The sequence below is a fragment of the Anastrepha ludens genome, chromosome 3 (assembly GCF_028408465.1).
Source record: "Anastrepha ludens isolate Willacy chromosome 3, idAnaLude1.1, whole genome shotgun sequence".
In the NCBI taxonomy this organism is placed as follows: Eukaryota; Metazoa; Arthropoda; class Insecta; order Diptera; family Tephritidae; genus Anastrepha; species Anastrepha ludens.
The window spans coordinates 55362522-55388071 of record NC_071499.1 but is presented as its reverse complement, the minus strand read 5'-3'; the positions used below and the strand labels follow the sequence as shown (position 1 = coordinate 55388071).

The window sequence follows — 25550 nt, the reverse complement described above, 5'->3', positions numbered from 1 at the left end:
GACCTATCATTGAAAAAGTCGATGAAATTATGGAAAAGATTGACAGGACCGTCACATAATCTGCCGTGACATCGCCAAGGCACTGAACATTCACCATCAAACGGTTTTGAACCATTTAGAAAAGGCTGGTTACAAAAAGAAGCTCGATGTTTGGGTACCACATGAATTGTCTGTGAAAAATTTAATGGACCGAATTAACATCTGCAATTCTTTGCTGAAACGAAATGAAATCGAACCATTTCTGAAGCGAATGGTAACATGTGTGTTTGGTGGGATTGGAAAGGAATCATCCACTATGAGCTGCTCCAGCCTGCTCGAACGATTGATTCTACACTTTACTGTCAACAACTGATGAGATTGAAGCAAGCAATCGTAAAAAAAATGGCCAGAACTGATCAGCAAAAAGGGCGTCGTCTTCCATCAGGACAATGCTAGGCCACACACATCTTTGATGACTCGGCAAAAACTGGGAGAGCTTGGCTGGGAAGTTTTGATGCATTCACCATATAGCCCTGACCTTGCACCATCGGACTACCATTTGTTTCGGTCAATGCAGAACTCCCTTAATGGAGTAAAGTTGGCTTCAAGAGAAGCCCCTTGAAAATTACTTGTCGCAGTTTTTCGCCGAGAAACCACAAAAGTTTTACACTGATGGAATAATGTCTCTAGAAGAAAAATGGCAAAAGGTGGTCGACGAAAATGGTACATATTTGGTTGAATAAAGTTCATTATAAATATAAAAAAATTAGTTGAAGCTTGATTAGAAATACGAAAAGACTTTTTCGACTACCCAATATTAGTTTGTGAGTTGACACGACTTTCGCTACATAAAAGATCAGAGTGGTTCTCGAGCTTATTCGTGCAGCTATTATTAGCGTTGATTATCGGACGCGTTTTGAGAAAATTCGCTCTTATAAGAATCCCAATAATTGGGCGCACAAAAGACCTTTAACTTTCAATTTGATGCCCATTGAAATTCCGTTTTTTTCGATTTTTTCGACATTTGCTGACTGAAAAGGTTGGTCGATTGATAGATAAAGAGTTTCGGAAGCTAGAGGAATGAATTATTTTCCGTAGTAATAAATATTACACATACATATGCAAAGAGCTATTAAATTATATTACTCGACTTTTATATTTACAACCATCGACCGGACGTACATACATATGTACGAGAATTTATGTTTTGGATATTTCATTTCAAAGGTTCAAAGCTTAGGTTTTCCCGTCAAAAAATGACGCACTTAGCAGATAAAAAACAAATTCAAACACCCGAAGTTACATTCGATAGCCACAAGAGCAGCAATTTCCGATAAAAAAAAACAACAACAAACATAATTGAATAACCTTATCAGTGAGAGAACTCGACTTCAAGTTGCCCGTTACATGTGAATGTACATATGTATGTATGTTTGTATGTATGTATACTAGTCTGCAGTATAAACAAAATTCTTGAGAACTTCAATGGCTGCAGAACTGGCGGTGCGTCAATCGGTTTATTGTGCTAGCAATCAATCTATGACGTATGGCAGCAACGCTATTGTTGTTGTTTCCGCATAAATGGTGCGTTGGTATGTGTAAGGTGATTATGAGCGAATACAAATTTAGTTTGCCTAAAAAGGCAGCGATACGATAAATACTTTACTTTGCACACATAAATATAAATATGCGCATGTGTAGGTATGTATTTATGTGCATATGTACGTGTGTACGTGTGTGCACTTAAGCATTGCAACAAAGTATTGCATGCATAGTAAAAATAAATGATAGTAATAAAAAGTGAGTGAGTCCACGCGTGCGCAATGTGATTATGTCAACGGTGTTGCAAGGCGCTGGGGCGTATGAGTACTCAGATGAATTAGTGACGTGGGCGATGCACATGCGAGGCATACATACATATGTACACATAAATGCATGCATGTTTGTATGTACATAAATGTCATTGGGCAAGTAGTTATTTGCAACACACGCCTGCGCTCGAGAAAGTTGTACTATTTTTACTAGCCGCACTTTTTTCTCTCTTAATTTTTGTAGCTAAACCACAACCAACCACTTGCTATATTTGTTATTTACATAAATAGACATGTGCGTATACATTGGTTACGCTGAATTTCTTTTATTATAGTAGTGATACTCAGAATATAAGTTAATACAAATAGGGTATGATTAAACAGGTGCTTTCTATTATAGAAATATTGAATTTTAATTTTTTCTTTCTTTAAATATTTATATCGATTGTTTTTTTAGAGCTTGAGCACTCAAAATGATAATGCAAAACAGAAATATTGTTGAATGGATTTGTTTTTATTATAATTTAGTAGATAAGGCATTAAGGGGACAGATACCTGTAAACGGCCTTACTTTCCCTGATTTTCAAAAAATGAATTTTGGGGGCGAATTTTCCTACTATTTTTCCTTCGAAAAAATTATTTTTTCGAAAAATTTTCAAAAACTTGTAAATTCACCTAGAAAGTAATACCATAAAAAAGATGTGTGCAAAATTTCAGGGAGATCGGTCAATAACTTTTCCAGTTATCATGTACGCCAATTCGAAAAATATAGTTTTGAGAAAAACGCGTATTAAGTTTGAATACATGAATACATGAAATTCCTCTCCCAGCGCTCGAACGCAACAAATCGAGTCGTCACGGTTGACGATCTATAATATAAGAAATACTTAAATTTACGTTCTAAAAATGTTTTGACATATTCTTAAAGGATTATATTAACATTTTATGAAATTTTTGAATATCATGTCCGCCGCGGCTACGAGTCACAATGAAATCTCTCCTAACGGACATCTCTCTTGGGCGGACATTTTTTCCTAGACGAGGTTTCAAGCAGACTCTCTTGGCCGGACGCGGGCAGTTCTTCGTTTTCTTAGCATCACAGTCCTTGGTAAACCATTACGTCATTCACAACCAGTTAGTTTTCATGCAATTGGCACATAAACCCATACTGAACAGACGTGAACTTCTTATCAGAGGACACTAAAATTTCTTTTCATAAAAAATCAAAAACGTCTTATGAGCGGACGCGAACTACTTTTAGGCGGAGAAAATATAAAAAATACTTAATAAATAGAAAAAAAATGTCTTAATCACCAAAATGACTCAAATGGTCCCCTGCTGGGATCTTTAAACCATAATTCCTCCTGGTCGGCGAAAATATCTTCTTCCACACCATCCAAACAGGAGATACAGGGTTTGATTGAAAAGTAATGAGCCTTCCCGCGCGGAGCGTCTGCCAAGCGATCAACCGAATCGGCTGGTGGGGGAAAATGACCGTTAGACCTTCCCCTTCCACTAGAAACTGGCCCCAGTTCGCTGGCAACAGCGGTGCAGTCAACATCACTCCGCGCGTGAAAGCTGTTTTAAAAGTGTGTTAGGATTTTGCAGTGGCGAAAATGCAGCGATCGTTGGAGCAACTTTACTCGATCAAATTTTGCACAAAGCTAAACAAAACGAGTACCGAAACCATTGGGCTACTCAAGGAGGCTTACGTGGACCAATCTGTGTCCAGTGCCCAGTGGCACACGAGCCAGTCGCCACGGCCCAAGAAGGCGCGCATGTCGAAATCCAAGGTCAAAACCATGCTGATCATCTTTTTCGACTCTCGAGGCATCGTCCACAAGGAGTTTGTACCTCCAGGAAGTACTGCACACGCGGCATTTTACAAAGAAGTGCTCCTTCGGCTGAAAAACCGCGTCGCCCGTGCTCGGCCCGACTTCGTCAACAATTGGACCCTTCATCACGACAATGCGCCGGCGCACACCGCCTTCCTCTGCACCTCTGCATTGGCCAAGAGGGCGGTCCCGGTGCTTCCCCACCCTCCCTACAGCCCAGACCTGTCCCCTCCGGACTTCTTTTTGTTCTCGCTCCATCGAGGCGATCCAAAAAACTGTGACAGCCGAATTGAACGCGATTCTGGCGGATGAATTTAAAAAATGTTTCCTGCAGTGGAAGGACCGCTACCAGCGGTATATTGACGCTGAAGGGTCCTATTTTGAAGAATATTAGTTGTATAAGCCAAAAGGTTTAATAAAGCTGCTTAAAAAAATAAGGCTCATTACTTTTCAATCAAACCCTGTACTCGCTGCAATAAAAGCCCTCAAAAACAATAAAGCTGCCGGCTGTGACCATCTACCAGCTGAAATGTTTAAGGCTTACCCAGAACAGTCTGCAAATCTTCTTCAGCCTATTTTCAATGTAATCTGGGACGATAAGAATTCCCCGATGACTGGTTACTTAGTCGTCCCTCCGAAAAAAGGTGACCTATCGCTCTGAAAAAACTGCAAAGGAATTAAGCTGTTGTCAGTAGCGTCTAAGATCCTGTCCAGCGTGCTGTTAAATCGCATTAAAACCACTATAGACAGCGCTCTGGAAAAACAGCAAGAGTTCCTGTGTAGATCAAATTAACACCATACGTCTCATTTTCGAGCAAGTACAAGAGTGGCAGACAATCCTCCAACTAACCTTTGTAGATTACCGTACAGCTTTTGATTGCGTTTCTCGTAACAGCATATGGGACGCGTTACACGTTCGAAGGCTCCCTGCGAAACTAATATCTCTCGTACGCGCGCACTACAATAACTTTATGGGCAGGATTTTGCACAATGGTAATCTGTCGGAAAGCATTTCCACCAGTGCTGGCGTACGATAAGGTTGCCTGCTGTCTCCTTTATTATTTCTAATTGTTATTGATGATTAAAATTACGGATCTTTAAGGCAAATGGACTACTATCAGTACTCTTGTATGGATCGGAAACCTGGCTCACAAATAATTGGATCGAAAACAAAATTCAAAGCTGTGTGAACAGATGTTTACACAGAATATTGAAGGTCTGGTGGCCCAACACCATAAATAACGACGATCTATACGAGAGGTGTAAAATCCAGCCGGTAGCTCACATTATAAAACTGCGAAAGAGGAGGTGGATTGGGAATACGATATGCAAGAACGCAAATGAAATCTGTCGTCAAGCACTGGATTGGAGTCCACAAGGTGCTTGCAAGGTTGGCCGTCCAAAAATATCTTGAATGAGAACTGTCCAGAAGGAAATTGAAACGTCAGGAAAAACTTAGAACGAAATCAAGCTTCTTGCAAAAAATAGAATCAGATGGAGGTATTTTACTGAGGCCCTATGCTCCAGTGGGAGAAACAGGAACCGATGATGAAATAGAAAAAAAGGGGACTTCCTGGGTAAAGTGTGATGGTTTTCCATTAACATACTTAATTTGGTTTGTGTCATAATTTTGTTAACGCTTACGCGGAAAACAATTTGTCTATCCGTTTAGTAGGTATGATTTTTACTAAACCACTCTTGCAAACCGAATTTTTGAAGATAAAAAATAATTAAGTCAGTAGATTTGTTGTAATGTCATCATTGAGTCTCTGTATGAAATTTCTAAAGAAATAAGTCCGATTTTTCTTATTAGGCTTAAAATTGGAAAAACACAGGTTGCGTTTGTCAAAAATGAAATGACTATATCGTCGATGTTTAGCTGATTAATTTTTGGAAACTAAAATTCAGTCAGCATGGCTCGATAACGCTCGCCACACGCCGTAACGGCTGCACCATCCTCATTTGGAAAGAAATAAGGGCCGATGACGTCGCCAGTGCTCCATGAATTGCACGAACAAATAATTGTTTTTTCTTTAAAGTAAATTTCCACAATTTGGAAGCGCTGTTCTGGCGTTAAACAATTATGATGACTTGCTAAACTTTACTGAACAGAAATGTCAACACAAATTGCCATTCTTAGCAGTCAAACCATAGTTATCGATATCGATAGTTCTCATGCAACTATATTAATAATATAACATCTGACACTCACTGAGGTTTTTCGCTGAAGTCGAGTACTGATGGCTTCTCCCCAACTCCAGCTTTTCATAGCGTCGGTGGCGGCCGATAAGTTTTCGAGCAAATTAAATGTAAGCTATCGATAATTTTCAGTGGTGTAAACAAATGATAAAAGGGTAATTAAATAGAAACCATATAGAACCAGCCAGTCATTTTTATTTTACACTTTGTACTCGAAAGCATTGCTACAGTTGGCCGCAGTAAAACAGTGCGACAATAAAATGGAGCGATTGCATGAAAGAAAATAAAGATTATTTTCTATAGCTTTTTTAGAAATTGAGTAATTAGTTAACTGCAGAAACTTTTTTTTTTTGGTGGGTGAGGTAGGGTTCAAAATGCTTTTGCACTTACAGCAACCGTCGTCGTCTATTGCGTTGAGTGGCGTGGTGACTAAACAATCCTCCTTCTGGGGCGACATCCTTACCGGGACTGCTTTCTACATTACTTTCGGGAAGGCCCAGAACGGCATGCATAAAAGACCAATTCTATTCACTCACGTATTTGTAGCCAGCGTTCATGCTATAGGTTTGTCTGCTTGTGGCTCTGCCTGTGAGGCTCCGCTTTTATTTTATTCCCATGGTACGTCCTCAATGTATCTCTTTACCGCATTCCAGCTGTCCTCGCGTTCGAGCATTTTGCTGATTATGTTGCTCGGCGCGATGTCGCTAATCTGCTCTCTCAGAGCATCTCTTTCCGCGAACCCTCTATCACAACACAAAAACTTGTGTTCAGCGTCATCGCTCGGTGCTTCGCAGTACATACATATATGCACTTGTGATCGCTTAACTTGCCCATGCGGTGTAGGTATCTCCGGAAGTTTCCGTGGCCCGAGAGGAACTGAGTTACGAAGTAATTCTCTTCCCCGAAGTTCCTTTGGATCCATTTGCCTTTTGATGGTATGAGTTTCGCCGTCCATATGCCACTCGGTTCAGTGTCCCATCGGCTTTGCCACCGCACCATGGTTCGGCATCTCCGTTCCGCGACGGTAGTGATGACGTGTTTCTTCTTGGGAACCCACGCGTCCCGGACCATGAGGCCGACGGGTATCTCCCCGCTGATCTCAAAGAATGCAACGCCAGAGACAGTGTGATAGGACAACTGAGACAACTCTAAATGCGACAGACACTTGGCATTTGCTCACGCCCTATTAATCCTGAGGAAGTTTTATTTTCATATATTAATATAATTTTTCTTTATGTTTATCCGCTTTATTCCATAAAATAAAAAAAAATTAATTCATATTTGGCGTTTATTGCATGATAACGCAACATCTTATCGATCCACTCGTGTGACTGATTTTTTCACTATAAATCGCATTTTAACCATTAATCACTCACCGTATTCGCCTGATATGGCTCTCTGTGACTTCTACCTATTCGGGAAATTGCATTTGGCGATAAAAGGCAAACGTTTTGCGTCTGTAGAGGCCATCAAAAAGGCTTGTATCGGCATCCTGATGGACATTCCGGTCAATGACCTGAAACACTCTTTCGAAAAGCTTTTAGATCGCGCAAAACAGTGTATCGAGGCCAGAGGTGACTATTTTAAATAAATAAACTCGAAGTTCTCAGAACAAAGTTCCTGTCGTTTCTATTTTAGCTCAGTCTTGTTTATTTTGGACTTCACTTTGCAGACTACAGCTATAAAGCTCTGTTGGAACCATGCTTCCCGAAATTGGTGAAACATTTAGACCTATTAATTGGATCTTTCAACAGGATGATGCACCTGTACACAAATGTTGTCGAAACTTGGATTGCGGCCCAAAACGTTGGAGCTTTAGCATGGCCACCGTGTTCCTCAGATGTACACATCATAGAAAATCTATAGGGATGGCTTGCTTGTAAGGTTTATGAGAGTCTGCAACAATTTGAAGGCAAAAATGTTTTAATTCGAATCATTAAAACGGCCTGATCTAAAATTTTATTAGGCTCTCTGGAGAATTTATACAAATCCATTCATCAACGTTTTAGAGAAGCAATTTACAAACAAGGTGGCAGTACAAACTATTAAGCTTTAAATAGTATAATAAATATAAAAAAAAATCCGGTATCTATTATTATTTTTTCGTATATGTTTAGTGTCTATTCAACTGAACCAATAAATCAAGCACAGTATTACAGCTGCTGAAGTTTTACCACAGCGAAATACCGGTAGATGGAATAATATTTTGATGCAGATTTCACTTGAATTATCAGAAAACTTTGGATTACTTTGGAGATCAAATATACCTATGTATATGATTGCTTTAATAACCATTTTCTTCCATAAAAATTATTTCCGCTAATCAAGTGAACCGGATTGTATCTGTTGTGAAACGATGTGTATGCTACACAAAATTGTTCGCAAAAGTGAGAGGCACTGCATTCGAAAGAGAAAGCATGGTACTAAACAGCTGGTGCTGATTGGACGATGCAGTTTGGCGTATGCGTACTTCTTCTATAGAAGCATCAGATTCGTTACTTAATAGAGCGTCGAATGAATATTACAGAAACTTGGGCAGAGGCCGATACTTAAATCACATTTAGATTAAATAACGGAGCGTTATATTTATCGCTTTAAGCTAGTATGAAAAAGACTACTGATGGTATTGAAAACTATCGGTGGTTTCGCGATAGTCAAAGTGTGGATAATCACAGTAGTCGCCTTTCATAGCTTCAGACCTCTAATATGTTTCTGTGTAATTTTCATCTTGTTACTTTCAATACAACAATTCATCGAACTTTCCTCACTTTTTATCCACATCTTTGAAGTGTAGGTCGCACGTCAGCCCACTGCTCACGCAAATATGTAGTTATGTAATGTTTTGTGGCAAAGCGTAAACACATTTGTGTGCTCATATGCGCATATAATGTGTATGTGTGAGCGTGAGTGTGTTGCATGCATTCACTCGGATTGTTTTTGCCTATATGCATAAATTCATAAAGTTCAGTAGGTCTTCACCAATTAGGCGTGCTATAAATTTAACTCGATTAAACGGGGGCATATACATACGTACATACATACACACATACACAGCTTATGTTTGAAAAATACTTTGAATTTGTCGATAAAAAGAAAATGAATATCAATTATTCATTGGTATTTATTTTATTCCCTTCAAAGTAAAAGCTTCTTCAATACTGCATCCACTTTAGGAATCGACTAATACTAAAAGAAAACTTTTTCCCATCCTGAAATCACTTTAGCAATTAGCCCCAGCTCATTCTGCGAAATCTCCTTTATTTTCTCAATCATGGCCATTTGTGAAGTATCACTCCGATAGTTATTAGGTCATCTCGCTACCATCTCCCTATGACGCAGACGATGACTTTCGAGTAACATTTCTTAACTTTTTCGAGGTTTTCCTCAACCACAATTGTGGCAGTCCACGACTGGTATGAGGAAAATCATCAGGAAATCATAGGCTAGCTTTGGTATATTTTTAACCTTTTACTCATATATTAAGTATCTGGCATTGTTATGTCACTTACCAACTGCTACTTACTGTTAATGCTATTGAATTAAGAGTCAAAGCCCGACTCTTCGGATCTCCAAGCAAATGTGTTCAAAAAATGTTCGGAAACAATCCGCGCCATTAAAACTTTAACAGGGCATCAGATAACAGGAAGTGATGCGGAAAGGTTTTGCTTACCTTCCCAAAATACTGCAGAAGCTATACAACTTAAGAATGAGATCTGTCGTCCTCTAACAGGGAGAGATGCGAAAAGGATGAGTGTACCTTACGGAAGATGTTGGAGGAACGTTAAGACTTATGAAGAGGAAGAAGAGATATCTCGTGTCACATGTAACTATGCTGCATTGTGCAAAATCAGGCTGCGGTAGGTTGGTGAAATGGTTGAAGTGTCAGTCTGGCGCCGTTTTGATACCATTATGAGACCTTCAACAGGCAGATATTTACAGCCAGCCAGAGATATAATGAAGAAGATTGATGGGATTTAGGTTGGCGCACTGCCCCAGCTGTCGAAGAAAGGAGCACCCAGTGATCTTAATCGTCTAGCTGCCAAACCCGGACATTTACAGAGAAAGTGCCCAACAGTCTCCCTCTCTGAAAGATCCCCACAGCTTCTGCAATGGGCGTTAAATGATAACCCTGGCTTTTCCGCGTGAGTGCCGATCGTCCTGTGACCGGTAAACACGAGTTTGGAAATTGAATGGCGAGTAGTCCAAAAGACTTTCTGTGTCCTCCGCATATTGTAGTGGGGCCAAAGGGATTTCGGAATAGCCCATGAAGAAATGGAGCTCCATCTTTTGTGCGCTTTCCTGAGAAATAATTTGTGCAGTTGATGACTGGGTAGGAGGTTTCTGAGGCCAATTCAGTCCCCTTCCTGGTAAGCTCATCAGCAATTTCATTTCGCTTTATGTTCCTATGTCCTGGAGCCCAGGTTAGAGAAATGTTACCTGCACACCCAAGCGATTTTATCTCCTTACTCTCGTTCTGCAGCATGGCTTCGTCAGAGCCTTGATCGCGGTTTCACTATCGGAGAAAATGTTAATATCTCCCTCACTCCCGCATTTCCTAAGCCTTTTCATGCCTGCAGGATCGCAAAGACTTCTGCTTGAAAGTTTAAGGAGACAGATAAGGTGGCTGATTTAGAGAAACTCCTGCTCCGATTCCCGATTCCATCTCGGAACCGTCAGTGAAGACAAAGGCGCAAGCTTTTGCAGGATCGCAAAGACTTCTGCTTGAAAGTTTAAGGAGACAGATAAGGTGGCTGATTTAGAGAAACTCCTGCTCCGATTCCCGATTCCATCTCGGAACCGTCAGTGAAGACAAAGGCGCAAGCTTCGGTGCAGATTTTCCCCACGATCCAAACTTGCCTATTTGGAATGATTGCCCCAGCACGACCCTTAAACTCTAGTTTGCGGATAGGGAGATCTGTTCGAAGTTCAACTTAAAATTTTTCTTTATTTTTGGGTTTCAACAGTATTTTCAACATTCCAAGTAATACTCGGTTTACAGCAGTGTCTAGAGGCAATCCAATTTTTCTCAGTGCAACTTCACATTAAAAAATTAATATACATATAATAGGTGCATACGCTTCTGTTAGGCGTATTGCCTTCTATTTGTGGCATGCCTCTTGATCTTGTTCCACATATGAAGAGAGCTATAATTTTAAGCCGACTCCGAACGGCAAATGTTTTTTTTTTATGAGGAGCTTTTTCATGGCAGAAATACACTCGGAGCTTTGCCATTGCCTGCCGAGGGGCGACCGCTATTAGAAAAATGTTTTTCTTAATTTGGTGTTTCACCGAGATTCGAACCAACGTTCTCTCTGCAAATTCCGAATGGCAATCACGCACAAACCCATTCGGCTACGGCGGTCGCCAATTAGTCTTCTATATATATCGCCTATAAGGTTCTAGCGAGCGTATTTTGTGAAAGGCTGAAGCCTCAACCAACTGATTGGACCTTATCAGTGTGGCTTTAGACCTGGAAAGTCTACCACCGCCCAAATATTCACAATACGCCAAATCTTGGAAAAGACCCACGAAAGGAGAATCGACACACACCATCTTTTCGTCGACTTCAAAGCTGCATTCGACAGTACGAGAAGGAATTACCTATATGTCGCGATGTCTGAATTTGGTATCCCCGCAAAACTAATACGGCTTGCAAGATGACGTTGCCCAACACCAGCAGCGCCGTCAGAATTGGGACGGACTTCTCCGAGCCGTTTGATACCAAACGAGGTTCAGACAGGGTGACTCGCTGTCGTGTAACTTCTTTAACCTGATGTTGGATATGATCGTACGAACCGCAGAACTTAATCGCTCAGGTACACTTTTTTATAAGAGTGTACAATTTTTGGCGTATGCCTATGATATCGATATCATCGGCCTTAACAACCGCGCTGTTAGTTCTGCCTTCTCCAAACTGGATAAAGAGGCAAAGTGAATGGGTCTGGTGGTGAACGAGGACAAAACGAAGTACCTCCTGTCTTCAACAAACAGTCGGCGCACTCGCGTATCTGCACCCATGTCACTGTTAACAGTTATGATTTCGAGGTTGTAAAGTACTTCGTATACTTAGAAACCAGCATTAACACCGATAACAATGTCAGCCTTGAAATCCAACGTAGAATCTCTCTTGCCAACAAGTGCTACTTTGGACTAAGTAGGCAACTGAGCAGTAAAGTCCTCTCTCGACGATCAAAACTAACACTACAAGACTCTCATCATGCCCGTCCTAACGTATGGCGCAGAAGCTTGGACGATGACAACATCCGATGAAGCGACGCTTGGAGTGTTCGAGAGAAAGATCCTGCGTAAGATTTTTGGACGATGGAACGATGAGCTGTATGAGCTTTACGACGACATAGACATTGCGAAGCGAACAAAGATCCAGCGGCTACGTTTGATACAAACGCTCCGGCTCTGAAAGTATTCGATGCGGTACCAGCTGGTGGTAGTAGAGGAAGAGGCCGTTGGAAAGATCAGGTGAAGAAGGACTTGGCTTCTCTTGGTGTGTCCAATTGGCGCCGGTTAGCACGAGAAAGAAACGACTAGCGCGCTTTGTTAAACTCGGCCAAAATCGCGTAAGCGGTTATAGCGCCAATTAAGAAGAATTATTATACGTACTGTTTCGTTAATGACTGCTGAATATCGCATTTGTATTTTCCTAGACTAAAGGTTAATCTGTTCTATAATTTGTTGCTTTTGCGATTGGCCCATGGCCGCAAACTGGAAAAAATTTTGTGAAAATTGTAGAATTTATTATGAACCCTCAAGTATCGTTCATTTTTCGTCACGAACGCCTTACAATGACATCTACCGGCTAAAAGAAGCGTTACTATTAAAAGCTCGTAAATGATTTTCACGTTGAGCCAAACTCTCAAGCTAGTCCAAATACAAATAGTAAAAATATATGGACTTTATGAAATTTGTCCATCAATGTGATGAATTCAAACTATGATCAAAGTTGGACAAGCCAAAACGGTGCATCAAAATGTGTTGGTTTTGTAGGTGGAATAGACGGGGCATGTGTCCCGTGGTCGTTAAATGGTTAAAACACGTACAAAATTTAAGTGACAAATATGAATTTCGGCGTTTCAAGGCTACGGGTTTTTAATCTGAGACAAGCAAAACAAAAAAAAACAAAAACAAGGAAGTAAAATACCTCGCATTAGCTTTTTTGTCTCATATTACCACTATTGACACAACAGCGAAGTTGACTACTTAAATTTCACAAAACAAAAATACTTCCTTCCCAAACGACGTCACGAGTTTTATTTAAATATGACAGCTAAATTGGTAAAAAAGTATCGAGCTCTAATCCCAATGAAAAATATTATAGAAATAATGATTTTGCTTGTAATGAAAAAGACAACGCACCACCACCTTCTCTTCTTATCTTATCTTGAAGGCAACTAATTGCCTTGTTTAGGCCTTTTACAAATATCTAAGTTTACTATGTTCTTATATTTATGTATTTGGAAAATAGTTAAGTATCGCAGTCGCGATAGACTATCCATAGACTATAAAACTGTAAAGTAATTCTCCAGCTTTCTTAAGCAGCAGATGTTCTTTAACCTAATTTGAAACGGTTTAAAAATATTGAATATTACTCGCCGACATTCCATAGCATTAAACGCAAATAAAATAAAAAAAAAAAACCAAAAAAAAAATGAAACACTAAAATAATTTTGCCAACGTCGGTCACCGCCCGCACCCACAGCGGATTTATTTAATTTTTTATTTTTGGGTCTTAATTGATTTCTTTTTTTTTTCTTGCTTTTTTTTTGGGGGAGCTTTTTGTTTTTGCTTTTCATGCCCATCGTCCGGCCGCTGAGTTCGACTACAGAAGCGAGTTAATACACACACACATATATATACAAACTTTTGCTGTTGGTGCGGGTATCGCCAAATTCCGGTATGCTGCTGGGTGCTCATAGAGTTTGCACTTTTTATTATTTTTATACACATTTCGTATGGTTTTACATTATTTTTGTTAAGCCGTTTGAATTTGTCGCTGGCGCCGTCGCACAGCCACCCGTACATGCATGTTTGGTTGGGTCTATGCCAGCCTGGTTTGTGTCTATTCCATTCAGTGCAGCCAATGTTAATTTTAACAGAGCGGAGATCCAGCTGATGTAGTTAGTACGTGCATACATATAAATAATTGTATATATTAATAATATTAGGGTAGCCCGTTTTTGTAGCGAAAAATTATAATTTTAGCTCGTGCGTCTTAGAAATATTACTTAGATTATGTAAAGAGTGTTATTAATTGTGCGCATTGGGGTGGTCCACATTTGTTAGAGAACTTTATTTTCTTACACCACCTAGAAATCAACCAGATAAAACAGTAAATCCCGGTGGTCAAAAATCGATATTTTAGGTCTTTTGAAGAATATACTGTAAAATTTTTGAAAGGATATTTTCAGTATTTTCGATTCTACAGCTGTGTTAGCAGGTAGAGTCAGATTCGTCACGCGGCGGCATCAATGGTCGCATTTAAATGATCAAAACTTTAAATTCATTTATCTAAAAACTACGTTTTTCGGCCTGGTTTGGTCAAAAAAAAAAAACTATTCAACCGAACGTCTGATGTAGTATGCTCACCACATCAATAGCTATGATTTCAATTATTTCGTATTTTTTTGATTAAATACTGAAAAAACCCGATTTTTAGAGTGTCAAATTCAAAATCGAACCATTTTATCAAACTTTTTTTTTATTCAAATCAGATAAATAGAAGAGCCAAAATGGACAACACCGTCCAGGTCCAAGTTTTCAACTTCAGCGCCATTTCTTAAATTATTGAAATTAAATTTTTTTCTTTTAATTTTTTTTTTTGCATAATTTTTTTACTAAGTACAAAAAAAATTTATTTTTAGCGTTGGAAATCTTTGTTTTGACCTTTACGCGCTCCATTGCTTGTCTGTTTGTATACTGCAGTGATCTAGTTGACCACTGTCAAATATGATTGACATAACTACAACGCCATTTGCAAAAAATTATGGTTATAGTTTGGTGGGAAGTGTCTCGTAAAGACGTTACATCTCTTCATTTCTGCGAAAAAGAGGTTAAGCCCCTGGCAAAGAAGTATGTTTTAGAAGGGGTGGTGAAGCAGTTGAGCAGTACTCTCTTCAATGGAGAGCGTGGGATTTTCCAGCAAGATTCCGCTCCAGCCCATAAGGCCTACTCAGCAGTGGCTAAAACAATATTCCTGGGTTCATAGCCGCAGAAGATTGGCCGTCCGCTAGATCAAATCTGAATCTAATGGACTAGAGTTTGTGGTCAGAATTGGAGAAGATGGCCTGTCGAAGATATCACAGAAACTTGTAGAGTCTCAAACAATCTTTGGTTCGAGCAGTGACGTAAATATCCATGGAAACCGTGCGTGCTGCAATAGCTGAATGACCTAATGGTTTGAAGGCTTGTGTAAAAGCAAATGGTGATAATTTCGAATGAAAATTAAAAGTTTGTTTTTCTAGTATTTACATGATTAAATAAAACTAACTTCATTAAAAAAAAGTATTATGCTTTCATATCTATAACGGACTTTGGTAGGTAGGTAGGTGAAATGATTGAAGTACCACTCTGACACTCCCCAAATAGCACTAAAGCGCCGAGATGTCCAACAGGAAGATATCTACAGCCAGCCAGAACTGTTGATATAATGGAGGAGATTGATGGGATTTAGGTTGGCATACTGCCACAGGCTGTTGAAGAAAGAAGCACCCAGTGAACTTAATCGTCTAGCTGCCAAACCCGTAATTTATAGAGAACTCAACAGTCTCCTTCTCTGAAAGGTGCTCACAGCTTTTGCAATGGGGGTTAAATGGTAACCCTAGTTTTTCTGCGTGTGTGCCAGTCGTTCAGTGACCGGTAAACGCAGCTACAAGTTTAGAAATTGAATGGCGTGGAATCCTGACAAGCTCATCACCAATTTCATTTCCCTCTTTGTATGTTCCTATGTCCTGGAATCCAGAACAGAGAAATGTTACCTCCACCTTACAGGAGTTTACTAGTTTCGTTCTGCACCATGGCGTCGTCAGAGCCTTGATCGCGGCTTGACTATCGGAGAAAATGTTAATATCTCCCTGGCTCCCACTTTTCTTAAGCATTTTGCATGCCTGCCTGATCTCAAAGACTTTTGCCTGAAAAATACCAGCAGTATTCGGCAGTTTAAAGGAGATAGATAAATTGTCTGATTTAGAGAAAACCCCTGCTCCAACTCCTGAATCCATCTTGGAGACGTCAGTGAAGATGGACTTAACTTGTAACAGAACTTACGGCAGAACTAGGTATATTGCGCAGACTCCTGTTTATAAACGCTTACAGCTTTGATTTTGTGGTCGATGTCACAAGCCAAGTTGCGGATCCCTACAACAGCACGGACTTTACGCACGCGTTAAAAGTTTTAAGCTTTGTGCAAGCTCTGATGTTATTGGAGCGCCATATATTTCGAAGCCTAGCAAATGCATTACGTGCTTTATTTACTCGGTTGTAAATGTCACTATTTGCCCCGCCGTCTGTGGAGATGATACTTCCCAAATAGTAAAAACTGTCCACGTCAGCAGGGGTTTCTTGTCCAATTGTCAACACCGCCGCGTTGTTAGTTTGATACACATCCGAGTGTTTAACTCTTTCTCCCACGTAAAGCACGGTCTTCGCACTTTTCCAAATTTAACTATTTTGCAAAAAAAAAAAAACAAAAAAACTCATTGCTCAAACCCAAAAACTTATCTTTTCCATCCTTACTCCCGTACCATAGTCAGCGCATTATTTGCATTGTGGCTTCTAAAACAAGCAAAAACAAACAAAAAACACACAGTTACACATTGCATCAGTGGCGCCAGCAAGACATAGCAACAGGCTAATCACCTACCCTGTAAGAAATCAAATAAATTAACGAAACCAACGCAAGGCAAGTCTTGTCGAGGCCCTATGCTCCCGAGAGGAGTGAACTAACTGTTCGAGGATCGTTTTTAAAAGGTAATATCCATAAGTCGATACCAAATTAAATTTTAGGAAACTACCTGGAAGCCCAAGTCGTTAGCTATAATAGAAATATGTTAAATTCACGTCCAAAGTCGAAAAAGCCAATCGGCCAAGACCTGGTGCCCAACGGAGGGTTAATGTTAATTTTGAGTCCTGCGTTTGCGCACTTAATTTCATCTGGATATGTTGATGCGAATGCAAGAGTAAAACAGCGTCATCTGCATACTCCAAATCTTTGAGACTGGTGTTCACTCTCCAGGCACCTAATTCCATGACTTACAGAGTCGAATATTTGGAAAATTCTGTCCACTACAACGATAAATAACAGAGGGCAAAAGACACACCTTGTCGGACTCCAGTAATTAAGTTAAATTGGAAAAGTAGGAAATTGTGGAGTTATTTGCTTTTAAGGGGGGCCTCTTATCAGCGACTTCAAAAAAAGGAGTTTCTTCTCAATTTTTTAACATAAATATGAAAACAAAATGGCGGACATATGAGAGATCTCGCACAGCTTCTCGTTGCGCGCTAGTAAAACAGCGTGTAAGATTGCGGTCGTAGTTTTCACCTGAAACACAAAAGAAAAATATTGTCTTATTCAGAAGGCTTTCCCGCATATAATATACTACTCTTGTATAAAAATATGAAAAAATGAACACTAGGGCGGGTCGATTTAAAAATCGCTCATTGCTCTGTGAAAATCGTATTCTAGGGATCAAAATAAGAAACTTTGCCGAAGGAACCATACCTCTAAAACGAATTCTGATGAGCCCCAATTTGGGTCGAACGAAAAATCCCACTTTGACCCATTTAGAGTGATCCAATCGAGTCCAAATGTATGACCGACCCCCACTAACTTTGGACGGCCGATCCACCCATGCCAGTGGCACACCCCCTGGAACTCCCCTAGGGGGTTCCCCATACAATCATTTCAAAATATCACCATTTTTGGCCTTTACATGAGAAAAAAAACTAAAAAGTTCGACCCAAATTGGGGGACATCAGAATTCGTTTTAGAGGTATGGTTCCTTCGGCAAAGTTTCTTATTTTGATCCCTAGAATATGATTTTCACAGAGCAATGGGCGATTTTTTTGCCTCCCTACAAATCGACCCGGCCTAATGAACACACAATTAATTATTGAAAAAAAGTTCTTTTTTCGATTTTTTTTTTTCAAAAAAGGTGTTAAATAACATTAAAAAATGAATTGTTTTTTGTATTTTGTTAGTTAATTAGTTGCGCATTTTAATTATCTTTACATAGATTATCGATATGAAACGATAATCTCGTCGTTTTTTTTTTAATCTTGCACGCCATTTTCAAAAACATGGTTTTGAGAAAACGTGTTTCAAAGTTTGCAGAAGGTAGATAGCATACTCACGGTACACAGGGCTGTAACTTCGAAATCACTTTGAGTTCCGCTATAATATATCTGTCGATTGCAGTAAAAAAAATCGATTTTTTAAGCCGACTGATAATGTACTGATAATCCCCTTAAGGATTTTGCAACATTTTTTTTTGTTATTTGAAGATTAAAATTTATAGTCGAAGAAATTATGAACCACCCTACTAGTGTACATGAAAATGCATTTTATGTATGTATGTACACATATTTCATGTTTATTGCCTCGAGTTTTTTTTTTTTTTAATTGTTTTTTTTTTGTTAAATATTTGAGGAATGTGAGCTCATGCATACTGTATTTCATGAATATCTACAAAACGATAGCGGAATGCGACGCGCCGACAGCTAACGGACAGCAAGGTTTCGTAAATGTTTGAATGTTTGCAAAAAGATAATTATTTCAGTTATTAATATTCAGTATATTTGTTTAAATTAAATTTATTTCTTTACATTCTTGTTTGCCAATTAATTAGGAAGGGCTGATTACAACTATTGTTTGTCGACTTTTAAGCGTGAGTGTAATGCCTGTCATTTCGCTTATCTGTCAGCATGTCAGTCTAGCTGCCAGTCATCTTTGCAATTCTCTACATCTCGCTGTATACGTACATACATACATACATATATGTATTCTACACAAGTATTTATAACTTTTTCGCTTACTCGCATATTTACTGTCGCCGAGGTGTGTTTATGTCATCAGTAGGCTTCTCATGTCCAATTTGCTCGCACTCGACAGCACACAACAAAACTTAAGTTCTGTTATTTTCGGTACTACAGCCACAACTCTTAACTCCCCTCCAAATGAATGGCGTTTAGATATTTGGTCGATTATATATATATTTTTTTTGTTTGTGTCTTTTAGTTGTTAAAGTTTAAATGCAATGAGGTTGACATTCCGTCGTTCACAACGCCTCTCTGTTGGCCCACAAATTCCTAGCTGTACATGACGTACGTACTCTTTTTTGTGTTTTTTGCTTTACTACATTCAAACACATCCACGTTTTCATACCTTTCTAGATTCATTTTGCTTTACCGATGCTTTGCTCTATTTTCGCGCTTGGCAAAAATCACGTTTTCCTCATTTCAAGATTCACTGTTGATGTACTCCAAGTGCATGCACAATTAGTATGTGATGTTATGTGTATCTTCATTAAAGTTGCTTTCGAAAGTGTAGACTGAGGAGAAAGTTAAGGTTTCCAAAAAAGTGGTGCATAAAAAAAGACTCTGAATGGTCGCTTTAGAGTCGTGGGTTTAGAAGCTAATCAAGTGCTGAGATTTTGTTTAGAAAAAACAAAAGCTTTCAGAGATCATTCCTTGCGACGAAATTAATATACCATTTAAGTGACATTTACAAAATGCCCTCAGATACGATAAACTTTTGACTTCCTCCAGAAGGCTAATTAAATTTTTACCAGCCACCAGTTAATTAGCTCCATCACTGTTTAAGCGAGAACTATTTCTACAACAGAATTTTTCATCTAAGAGAGCAACTTTCTTTCCGTTTTAAGGACTTTATGTCACAAACCATGGGCTAGATTATAAAGTACGCTGCAATATTTTCACAGAAAAATCTATACTCGAATATGCACCCAGAAATCCTAATACAAAGTGAAGTCCAAATAAACAAGACTGAGCTAAGATAGAAACAACAGGAGCTCTGTTCTGATAACTTCGAGTTTATTTATTCAAAATAGTGCCCTCTGGCCTCGATACACTGTTCTACGCAAAAGTGTTTCAGGTCATTGACCGGAATGTCCTTCAGGATGTCGGTACAAGCCTTTTGGATGGCCTCTACGGTCGCAAAACGTTTTCCTTTCATTACCAAATGCAATTTTCCGAATAGCTAGAAGTCATGCAATAAGCGCCACCTTCCTCCTTCGCGGTATTCAGGACGAGTTCAACGAATGCGATGCAACAAACGCTTCAAAACGCCAAGATAGAAAATTGCATTGACGGTTTGGCCCGTTGGCACGAACTCCTTGTGGGCAATTCCCTTGGAATCGTAAAAACAAATGAGCATCTACTTGATTTTTGACTTCTCCAAACGCGATTTTTTCGGTGGTGGCTCGTCTGGGACCTTCCATTCGGCACTTTGACACTTAGTTTCAAGTTCATGTTTCTAAACACCACGTCTAATTACCAGTTACAATGTCGTATTTCTTCGCTTCTTTAATGAGTTCTTTTGGTCCTCAGTTAACTTGTGCGGAATGAAACGTTCACAGACCTTTTGTAAGCCCAAATAATCAGTTAAAATCCGATAAATCGATGTTTTGGAGATATTGAACTCCGAATCCATGAATTTCAACGATGATTTCGATTCATTTTTGATAAATTTACGAACAATTTCGATGGAGTTTTCAGTGATTACTTATTTTGGGCGACCGGTATGTCTTGACATTTATGTCCTCACAACCATCTCTGAAACATGTAAACCACTCATGATCTCTGACACGAGATAGACAATCATCGCCATAATCTTTTTTCATCAATTCAAATGTTTCGGTAATCGTTTTACCGATTTTAAAACAATATTTGATATTAGCTCTGTGTTCGAAACTCATTTTTGTACCGATTACACAAACATTCTGACACTTTAGACGCAATAACTTCGCTTCCATTGAACCGAATGTCACTAAGTTTTCACTGGAACTCAGCTAGGGATGTAACTTTCAACGCACTAACTCATTAAAAAGAGCAAACACATTTTTACGAGGCCAGTCTTGTTTATTTTGGACTTCACCTTGTAGGTGTTCATCAGTAAAACCATCTTAAATATTAAAGTAGTGTTCTTGAATCAGATGGCATTCCAGTGCCGAGTCATAGCAAGGATGGTAAACCAGGTTTGGCCACCCAATGCAATGAAAGTAACGTCGGTTGTCACGTAATCGCAAGGATGATAGATTACTAGGTTTGGCTATCCAAAGCAAAAGTGTAAGAGTAACTTCATCACGTCACCAGGTACTCGGCAAAGAATTCTGCGTGCGCATTTCACGCGTATTCACACACTCGTCCAATCAGTCGTTGTTCAAATGGCAACGAAGTAACATAAGCGAAGGATGTGTTGATTTTTTTTTTTGTATATCACCAACACAATCTCAGTTATTTCGTAAAAACCGCTGTTATAACCCCCCATGCATCATCAAATCAGTTGAGTACTTCAAAATCGCTGAGAGCCGGTTAATAGTCTGATGTTAGCCAAACCTCTGCATTCTGTACATCGTGTGCCCGTTCATTTCACACATATTCTTATGCATGTCCAATCATTCGTTGTTGAGCCGGTAACATTGTAACATCGACCTCTGTGGTAAACAAACCGCTGTCATAACCCCAGTTGCGTCAGCGAATCAGCTGATTCCTTCAAAATCGCTGAAAGCCGGTTAACGGTCTGATGTTGGCTAAACCTTTTGAATTATTTTCACCATACTCTGTTTAAAATGAGGTATCTTTGAGAGATCGAGATAAATATGAGATCTCTTTTAGACGAATGTTTAGTAATCCAGGGTTAAATTACAACGTTACAGCAATACGATGTCCATTTATAAAATTGTCGTTATTTCTTCGAGATCACCCCATATACAAATATTGTTTCATTAGTTACTTCATTGGAAGTGATTGGTACCACGGCCATTTTTTCGAATATATTCAATACTTATCTTTATTCCTTCGATATCGTCCCGAGATTTTTTATTTTTTAAATAGACGTTCTTTGGAAGGTGGGTGAGGACATAGCCTGATTTTATCACTGCCTGCCTGCGTTCGGGTAAACTTTGTTTCCTATATGCAAAAGAGAGAGTAAAACCAGCTGATTTAAACAGCATAAATGCGTATGTTCAATTCCGTACCAGGAGTAAAACGACATACTCACATATCTTTAGTATATCGAGTAAAAACATTTTCGTATTATGGTATGCTTCCATTAGCCACCGAAATTAGTGCAGATTTTTGGGCGCAAAAATGTGGTAAAGTTTACCACTTAATCAAAACCCGCACTAGTGATTAATACATTTTTTTAATTCTTCTATTAACAGTAAAAAAATGTTACCCCTCTTCTTTTTTTTTTGCTAGAAAGTCATTGTCCTTCCTGTTTATGCCAGCGACTAACCACTTTTGGCGCAATAACTTGAGCAGGTTGGCGTGTTCCTTTATGGTGGATGCCTCTATGCGGAACACGTTGATGCTTATTGTTGCTGTTGCTGTTTTTACACCAACGAATGGCTAAAAAGTGAATTTCACTTTTTTCCTACACCCATATTTTTTGTTTTTATTTTGTTATAACTATTTTCCTATTTAGATTTTTATGTCCATTTCGTGGTTCGACAGCATGTTGTTTTTTGCAGTTGTTGCTGTTGTTTTTGTATTTCATATTGAAATTTCATTCAAGTTTTGTCCGCTGTTTAACTTCGCTGACTGCTACGCTCCGTTGACCGAGAGCAGTCATACTCGTACAATACTTATTATATATACATGCACACATACACGCATAAATCGCACATTGCCGACGAGTCGAGTAACCAATGTTAGCAGCAGATGGTGATGTACTCAATGTTAACCACGCGCAATATTATTTTTGTTTCTTACATTGTTTTTATTGTTGTAATGGATGATATTGCTGTTGCCTTTGTTTATATGGGCGCATTGCCTGTTGATATTTGTCTCTATTGACGTGAAGGTGCTGCTGCTGCTGTTGCTGCTGGCGGTGCTCTTGTCGATGATACTAGGGTGGGGTAATAAGTACGTGAAAAATGAAATAAGGAGCAATATTTAATAAAAAGAAAATATTTTTCATACTTCACCCAACGTTCCTATAAAGTCTTTCAAATAATGATAGTTTTCGAGGCCTTCAAAATAGGCGTTGGTTTCTTCGATTACCTCTTCATTTGACCCAAATCTCTTAACATTAAGCTTTTTTTTATATTTTCCGCAGCGTACTAAAATCTAGAGAGACATGCAGGTACCAGTTCGGAACTTAATTGATGCAATTTTGCCATTACGACTACAGCTTTGTACTCTGGTGCATTGTTCTAGTAATCCGCTCGTTTCTGCATGAAACCGATTAAACAGCTCTGCACAGTAAAGGACCTTTTTAAGGTAATCGATGGTAGACACAATCCACATTGCAAAAATAGTCACACCATGAACTTGGTAGGGTTCAGAACGAGAGAAGTCCACTCTCTCGATTCCCCATTACCATGGCAGCCGGTTCTACATTACCGGAATGACTCGGGTTTTTCCCGACCAAGGGCTGCCGCCCCAGTAAACTAGCCCTGTCTAATGTACCTTATCCCATCCACTCTCTCGACTGTTTCTTTATCTCTAACGTATTATGATAAATTTGCATTTCATCCACGATTGTAAAACGTCGCAAAAACTCTTTCGAATTGCTACTGAAAGTCGCCAAACACTTCTCTGAAGTTGTCAAACGTTTGCGTTTGCTGTCAACTGCGAGCATGCACGTCTTCACTCGCCGATCGGTCAATATCACACTGCGGATTTTGTGGATCATTTCTTTTGTGGCGCCCTCAGACCGTTGGGTGCTGATACGAACGCAACGAAATTGCGTAAACCCATGGTGGTTGGGTCCCGTCGGTGGTGGAGAGTTTTCATAAGAATTGCAAAGCTTTTGTTTGGGTTGGGTTGTCTGATTTTTTTTTAATACGAAAATTGAGTTTAATGCGCACATGAATACACTTTTTGCCGTTTTTGCGAAAGTGCTTGCAGGTGTCCATTCGAAATAACTTACACAACGAAACAGATGCTTCAGAAAATTGTGGCGTGTTCTCAAAAAGATGATTATTCACAAGCAAACTGTTGATGTTGGATTTGAGATATTCGCGCTATCTGTTCTATTTTTCAGGCACTTATTAAGCCACCCTCGTATCAGCGACCATTGGTCGCTGAGCCGTAACAACAATATTGCTTGGCGGCTGCTCTGCTGTTGACAAAGGCAAAGTGGTGCGCTAACTGATTGACCGCCTGACTGCTCACGTAAGGCTGACTGGCTGGCAGGTTCACTGCTGTCTGACTGCTTAACTGACTTGCTGCTGGCCTTTTGTTGTCGTGGTTGTTGGGCTCTCACTGCGAGGTGGTACTTACCTATGTATATAGTGTTTCACATATCCGTCTTCGTCTCTTGACTTGCGCCGTAGTTGTTGTTGGTGCACGATCATTGTTGAATCTGGTGGCTCACAGCCGCCAGCGCTGATTTTCATAGCTCAGTGCGCTTTCCTAACTTGAAGGCAACACCGCCAAGCACGCGCAGCACGGCCACGGAACAGACGCGTATTTATTGCATTTACGAGCAAACGTACTTTGTCTCTCGTTGTCTATTTGGCGTGATGGACGAAAGTAGTGCAGTGCAGTGCAGCGCATCACTTTAACAAAAGGACAAAATGTCAAGAATATAATTGAAAATATATAGTCAAATATCAGCAGAGTTAACTTGAAAATTTCTTAAAAAATATTTAAAAAAATAAAAGAACGTGTGAAACGGTTTAAAGTCTTTGTTCGTTGAAAAGTGTATCCGTATAACTCAAACGTCTATACAAATATGAATACCAGTAATCGGCAAGCAGTATCAGCACTCGTTTTAGCCACATTGATAACGTGTTGCTAATTACATTTACCTCATCGGCAGCGATCTGCGACGTCGCTCAGCAGCATCAGCTGAAACAAAAGATCAACCAGCCACTCAACCAGCGCGCGTGTTAACTTAGTTATTTAACATCAGCTCGAAAGCATATTAACGCTGCTCCATCGTTGCAGTGCTGCGGCAGCGGAACACAAATAATTAGCGTCAACAGTGCAGCCAGCCTCTCCAACTTCTCAAATACTTCAACTACTCAACCTAAATTTTAACTGACTTCATTTCACATACCATTCACGAACTTAGTTTGGCGAAGGTACTCTGTGTGTTTTTGGTAGTATGGCTCCTATATACCTATGTATGTAGCTTTCCAAATTTTGGTGCTTGGCAGTTTCGTGTCTACTGCCTCTCTACTGTACATATGTGGCTGTGATTGTACTAAATATACGCAAACTTATTAGTTGCACCTATCATTGGTTTTATTACTTCATTGTTGTCCGCTGCTCGCCGCTGCCTATTTGTTATGCAATGCCGCACTTCGATGAGTCGTTCGTCAGTGATTGTGATTACGCTGAGCGCCAGCATGTATTCTCGTATTCGCTGGATCGTGGCATGAAACTCTATCAGAGGCGCAAACTTAAATCGCCAAAATTTTTTTATACACCCTATCGGCCGCGCGTGGTCGTGAAAAATGTCGTGCAATGTAAGTTCAATTCAAGGCGTTAACAGCAGTTTATTTATGGTTTTGTGTGATTGTGT

The 25550-nt window shown here is 39.6% G+C and overlaps 1 protein-coding gene across 5 annotated transcripts in view; it reads left to right on the top strand.

Moving 5' to 3' along the window:
- Positions 1-25550, top strand: part of LOC128857994 (guanine nucleotide-releasing factor 2) — a 97514-nt gene that overhangs the window by 38848 nt on the left and 33116 nt on the right. For 2 of the 5 annotated variants that reach the window (XM_054093879.1, XM_054093875.1), the window contains exon 1: positions 24431-25494. The exons of the other annotated variants lie outside the window; for them this stretch is intronic. In XM_054093879.1, coding sequence (XP_053949854.1) covers positions 25320-25494 — 175 coding nt within the window. In that variant the 5' untranslated portion in view covers positions 24431-25319. Of the gene's footprint in view, positions 1-24430; positions 25495-25550 lie in introns of those variants that run through there. 5 annotated transcript variants of the gene reach the window in all.